At 31.1% G+C, this 6,487-nt stretch overlaps 1 protein-coding gene across 1 annotated transcript; it reads right to left on the bottom strand.

Annotated features, from left to right (window-relative positions):
* Window positions 1-1,946: 1,946 nt before the first annotated feature.
* Window positions 1,947-5,926, bottom strand: LOAG_11580 (actin-like protein 2). The gene is made up of 10 exons (XM_003147099.2): window positions 5,794-5,926; window positions 5,523-5,633; window positions 5,266-5,415; window positions 4,996-5,109; window positions 4,330-4,491; window positions 3,896-4,045; window positions 3,457-3,595; window positions 2,784-2,923; window positions 2,540-2,635; window positions 1,947-2,386 (listed from the first exon to the last, which is right to left on the bottom strand). The coding sequence occupies exons 1-10, from the start codon at window positions 5,839-5,841 to the stop codon at window positions 2,312-2,314; spliced, it is 1,185 nt and encodes a 394-aa protein (XP_003147147.1). The 5' UTR covers window positions 5,842-5,926; the 3' UTR covers window positions 1,947-2,311.
* Window positions 5,927-6,487: the final 561 nt, after the last annotated feature.

Genomic DNA, 6,487 nt, shown 5'->3' with positions numbered 1-6,487 from the left:
CTATATATATATATATATATATATATATATATATATATATATATATATATAAATATAATTTTTGAAATAAAATGTATGGTAATGTTATATTTATAGCAATAACAGTAATAATAATGATGATAATCACAATAATAATAATAACAATAGTGATAATGGATAATGGATAATAATAATAATATACGCACATTTTACCAATGAATCATTTACATTTGATACTTTAAAATATAATTTAAAAGTAAAAGGAAAAAAGAAAAAAGTGTTATAAAGAAATGGATACATCATTACCGTGTTGATAATGTTTTAGAAGATAAAACACCCAATGACGCAAGCGATCGTTCGAATGTCGACCAAAAGCATACGGGCGTTTTTGTACGCAAAAAACGATAAATATTATTCATCCAAAACGTGGAAACAATATTCCACCACGATTACGATATTATTAATTTATCTTTGATAATAATTGCCTTTTCTAAACTTTAACTGAAATTTCTGAAATATAACATAATATAATTAAACATATTATGATATTCATTTAATAATATTCAACATAGAGGCATTTTTATCAGTAGGTATCTGGATAACCATTTAATAATATTCATCATATAGATCTGCCTATTAGTAAATAGTGATATAGCCTGTCACACTCACTTTTCGCATCACCCTACTAATGATCTGTTTACTTTTGATTGTTAATTCTTCTAAATATTTCGGAATAAAAATTCAAAAATATCAGAACCATTTATTAATATCATACCCAATCGGTCAGGATTTTTATTATTAGATATATTCAATAAGTAATCAGATCATATAGCATTCATATTATATGCAAACTTCACTATACTAATATCATCTATCCACCGTAAGAAACATATTCTGACCGAAGGAATCAATCTCTCTTCAAGTATCATCCTACTATCGTTACAGTTACCTATGAAATTCATCATACTGCAAGATAGTATCAAATAGACCGGCGAATTTTTGATTGATCTATCCAATGCACTATAAACGCTTCAGAAGATACCACGAATGTTTTACATAATCGTAAATAGTAACAATCAATAATAGTAATAGTAATAGTAATAGTAATAATAATAGTAGTAGTAGTAGTAAGCAATTATAGTATTTGTAGCAGTAATACTAGTAGTAATAGTAATATAAATGCTCCTACTGTTCAAGTTCAAGAATTTAGGTCATCCATTTTCCTCCTACTTTCCTTTTCCGATCTCTCATTCATCAAAACCACTCTGCATTATTTCCTTCCATTATCATTGAAAAATTTTAATTTCTTAGTTCAAGAAAATTTACATAAGTATGTTGAAACAACAATTTCCACCTAATATCATCATGGTTTTATCACACAAAATTAGACCAATTTATCATATTTTGTAGTTGAAAAAAGAAAAAAAACAAAACAAATTACAATTAGGAACATATTACAGGGAAAGTGAACATAGATTAAGGAATGGAATTATTAAGAATTGATATTATTTAAAGCTTAATGATTCTAAAGCACCAAAACTTCCCATTATTTTCCATACTTTTTGCTATCCATGCTGATACTCCCATATCTGTCAACTTATGATTTAAAAGTAATCTTGTAAATATTCAAAGATCATGTTTATTACAATCAAAAAAGAATTAATTCTAATTCATTCTTATAATTTACCTAATTAATAAGATCGAAATATTATAATAAATAAACATTACAGCAATACAAATGTACTAAAATGGATCAGCAGTGAGAGGTAATTACTGGTAACTAAATTTTCAAAAGTGGGGCAAAAATTCCAAATTATGAAAAATTATTATTGAACAACTGCTATTTGGCACTGGAGACTAGAGGATAACGATGAATGATAATGTGCATAAAAGTTGATTATTTAATGGGCGGTTTTTCACTAGTCAACTACCAAAAAAAGGAGAATGTTTTTAAGCTACATTCATCACTTTGATATAACATTAAGGTAAATTATTTCAAGAGAATAGAGGATTTCCTTATGTCGTGAGAAAGTTATGTGACCAAGATTAGGTAGCTACATTCATCACTTTGATATATTAAGATTTGATCCATAAGTAAACATTTGATCTACGAAAAACAGCATAATTAACTAAGTAAATGGAACACATTTATAGCGACATGGAGTTTTTCAAAGCGAATAGTAGCTGTGCTTGATGCTTGACGAGATTTTAAATCGGACACTCGCCATTCGTAATCAGTACAGCTATACAATTTAACTTGAAACAAACAAATGGTGAGCTACCACAGCATATTATAACAAAATATCACTAAAGTCAATAACACAACTTTGAATCACCTAATGCCTAATTTTCTCAAACATCGATCAAGTCCTCCCTCTTCGTATTCCCCTTTCGAAATCCAGAAATCCTGAAATAATAAAGAAAAATTCAGATCAAAGCGAGCAATTTTGCTCATTGTGTGAAGCGAACCATCACAACATTCTATCACAAACAAATATATCCTTGTATTGCAATATTACAGAAGTGAAAAATAATTAGACATGTGCAAATATACACTTACTGCGTCCCGATCTCTCATGATATTTGCTAATACAGCCCCACCAAGAAATACCATATGTTGCCTCCTTGGAGGAGCTTCAATTCGAATTTTGAATTTCTGAAATATTATGGCTCAATGAATGCCGATAATCCAGTTATAGTTAGATGTCGGATAAGAAATTTTAGGATAAAGAATTACATCTAGATACTACCACGAAATCTATTTTAATAGCTCATAACGAAAAAGGATGTCTCAATTAACAAACCTGAAACGCATCAGTATTCCCCCGCAGAACTCGATCTAGATAAAGCTGCTTCAGTTCACGTTCCAAACGGCTCTGAAGACCTGGGTACATAGTGGTTCCACCAGATAACACAATGTGTTTGTAAAATTCAAGTCGAGTATCTAAAAAAAAAGAAAAAACAGTAATAAGAATATTATGAAAAAGTCCAAAGTCGTAAACTTCTCACTGTCAGTTTTGTGGTGGCTTAATCATAATCCATTATATATTTGACCGACAATTTTAGTTTTGAAGTTTTTCAAATTTGGGAAGCTTTTTTTTTTCTTTCAAAAACGAAGAAAAAAAAATGAACGAACGGCATGAAAATCACAACAGCTGCAAGTCTAGGAAAAATAATCCGTAAAGGAGTTCTCGACCTATGTATGCCCTTTCATGAATACCAAGTTTTTTTTCGTTGCAGTGAAGAATCTTCCGCCCAAGTCATTACTTATTGCTGCATCAGTGATCAAAAAACTTCAAATGCACTTATATATGCTACATATGCTGAAACATGAGTTCAAATGATGAATCACTACACAACAGAAAATATCGATGACAGTCAAGTACATCTTCTAGCACAACATCATATGATGATTTTAAGTTGAATTTACAGTTAACAAGCAGTATAAAAAAAAGCAGTGGTATATGAGCAACTTACCGATGTCAGCAGACTGTATAACTCCAAACAGTAATTCACTGAGACCCGATCTTTCAACATTGATTAAATGCGGTTGGAACAAAACTTCAGGTGCTTCGAATCTTTCGCCTCCGACACGAATCACGCGACCATCCGGCAACTAAACTGATCACATTTCACATTCTAATTTAACAGAACAATGTACCAACATCAGAGTGAAGCTTCTGCAATGAAAATATTGACCAACCTATTAACGATGCTTAAATTCTGACAATGCCAATTTTCATATAAACACTTAGGAGGATGATAAGAAAATTAGTTATGTTGCCCAACTTCAGAAAGAAGAATTTCTTGATAAAATGTTAGCAAAAACTATAGAGACTGCAGCAGAATGAACTTGGAAAAAAGGAAATAGTCTAAACAATCACTGAATCAGCCGGTATCTCTAATGAACACTAACGGTATATGATTCCGTGAGAACTGTCGTCTCAAGGGCTAGACGTTGTTCTTTCTCCACGTCATAAGCCACGTAGCATAGCTTTTCTTTTAATAAACGAACAGTCTCGAAATCTGCTGTATGGTTGAAAGCATAACCTCGCAGTAATAAGAGCTGAAAATACGCCGAGTAGGAATTATATAACAGAAGTATATTTAAAAATCAATTACTTCTTTATAAATTTCTAGATTATGGTAAAACAACCTGATGCCTTCCATGCTCACAAAGATTTTATAAAACTGAGGAATACTTGTATTTACTCATTATAAATCTGATAGCATATAGTTCTTTACTTCTACTTAATTTTTTAGAAAAAAAATTAAAAACAAAACTTTTAAATTATCGTAACTTTCGTAGGAAACTAAAGTAAAATAATAAACTGATGCTTCGGAATATACCTTAATCAAATAGCGAGTGATGTCACGTCCAGCGATATCTAAACGACGCGTCAGATGATTCAAAGCGTAACCTTCGTACACCGGACATATGTGTGTTACACCTTCGCCACTATCAACGACAACACCCGTAAGTAATCCCTGATGATAGAGTGTCAATACTGCCTGAAAATCTCACCAAAAAATTAGGGAAATTTTTACGAAGTGACGGAAAAGAATGAAGTAAAAATAAACATCATCAAATTTTAATAATTTCAACAATTAGAAAACAATGGAAATAAGTATGAAGAACGGAAATATTTATCAAGAGAGTCCATTTCGGACTTTGCATGCCGCTTTTGAAGCAGTATACCAAATGAGGCTTCACGTATGTGAAAATGTCGGGATTCGATCGTTAAATAACTATCAAATTCCCGCGTTCAGTAAGACGATTAAAAGATCAGTTACAGAAATTTCTTCCTGAATTTTAGTCCTTAACTAAGCAGGGTGAACAGCAGTACAACTAATTAAAACAAGCAGCAACTCAGTAATGCAACAATTCTGGTAATCTTAGTGGTCATAGTGCTTGAAGGATATGAACTTTGTTTTATCTCCAACAAACAGCCAATAAGTCGTTATCGAAAATATTCAATCCTTCAAAACTTTCGTGGGCATAACTAGAAAACTTACTTGCACGGCAACATAGAGGGAGTTAAAACCATACTGCTCGAACATAACTTGGAAGAGTTTCTCACGATTACCACTTGGATTCAGCGGTGGTTCAGTAAGCAATAATTTGCAATCCTTAAATAAAATTAAATAAATTGTAGCAAATAATACACCATGATTTGCAACTAAAATTCAATGAAGTCATATTGTGTTCCATAAATGATTGTCTAGCAAATCAGCAACCTTGAAGTAATGTTATAAAAGACAAGAAGAAAGAAAACAGAAACAAACTTTTGGATCAATATCCATCTTTTCTGGACCAAATGTATAGTCCCATACATGACTCATGTCATCCCAGTTTCTAACTATTCCATTTTCCATTGGATAACTGCATTCTAACATCTGTCTTAACTGAGTGCATTCTTCCCCAACCATAAGATCCTGAAAGCCGACGATCTTACTCACTCTTTCACCTAATAATACGGTCCGAAGTTATTTCATTCAAATTTAAAAAAAAAAATCTTGAAATAAGGAAGTAAAGAGTTTACTTTAATTTCTATATTGCCAACTTTTTGTGATGATCGTACCAGTGGGCGTCCTACTACTGACGGAAATATGTGGGCAGGAAAATTGGTCCCAGCATAACCACATTTTACAAACTAAAATTTACATTTAATTGAACATCCTGGAATTTTGATGTCGAAAAATTCACTTTAAATTAAAGACTAAGCTTAATAGAAAAAGAAACTGAACATGACAAATTTTGGGAGGTGATAAAATTTGCTTCACAATGTCAAATTTTTTAGATTAAAAAATTACTCCTGTGCCGTTGTCAACAACGATAAGCTTCCGACCTTGCGAATCCATGTAACGCTTAAAAACTATGTTTTAATAATCAATTACTGCTGATTTCCTGCTTTTCGCTAATCTTCTAGGTTATACCTGTAATATGCAAAAATAGTAAAAAAAAAGAAAAAAGAAACTTGACCATAAGTGGGACTATAAATCAGAACTAATTATTTCTAAAAATGAAAGAAGAAAGGAAGCTGGAATATTTTGAATAGCACAACAGGGATAAACTAAGACAGAATGAATAAGTAAAACATCACATAGCTAAATGTCAAAAAAAAAAAGAGAATAATATGTCAGCGGGATCTATAAGGGTCACAATGACTTGGAAATGAAGTACTTGAAAAGGAAATTAATAACGCATAAAGAAGATAAAACTAATCGATAACATTCGCAAGAATTTCCGGAATAACTGTCCTTATACTATGTAATTTAAAAGCATGAGCAATATATTTTTGTGAAATTAACGGACGTTACTGTAAGAATATCAATTTAATATATGAATAATAAATTTTAAACATAATGATTCAAATTCGGACATACATAGACATACATACTAAAAAAAAATTCCCGTATGAATAATTAATATTTATATGGAGTTAATTTAATTAATTACATAGATCTAAAATAGTTTCGGGAAATTCCTACTCTATAACGTAATTTG

The sequence above is a fragment of the Loa loa genome (assembly GCF_000183805.2).
Source record: "Loa loa unplaced genomic scaffold supercont3.167, whole genome shotgun sequence".
Taxonomy (NCBI): Eukaryota; Metazoa; Nematoda; class Chromadorea; order Rhabditida; family Onchocercidae; genus Loa; species Loa loa.
Note: the sequence above shows the minus strand (reverse complement) of the source record. Positions and strands in the feature narration are given on the sequence as shown.

Excerpts from the sequence above, each read along its gene's own strand:
- LOAG_11580 (XM_003147099.2), bottom strand. The coding sequence starts at position 5,841 with ATGGATTCGCAAGGTCGGAAGCTTATCGTTGTTGACAACGGCACAGGA. Across the intron at positions 4,046-4,329 it reads TCACTCGCTATTTGATTAAG|CTCTTATTACTGCGAGGTTA; the intron begins GTATATTCCGAA and ends GCGTATTTTCAG. Across the intron at positions 2,387-2,539 it reads TCATGAGAGATCGGGACGCA|GATTTCTGGATTTCGAAAGG; the intron begins GTAAGTGTATAT and ends TTATTATTTCAG.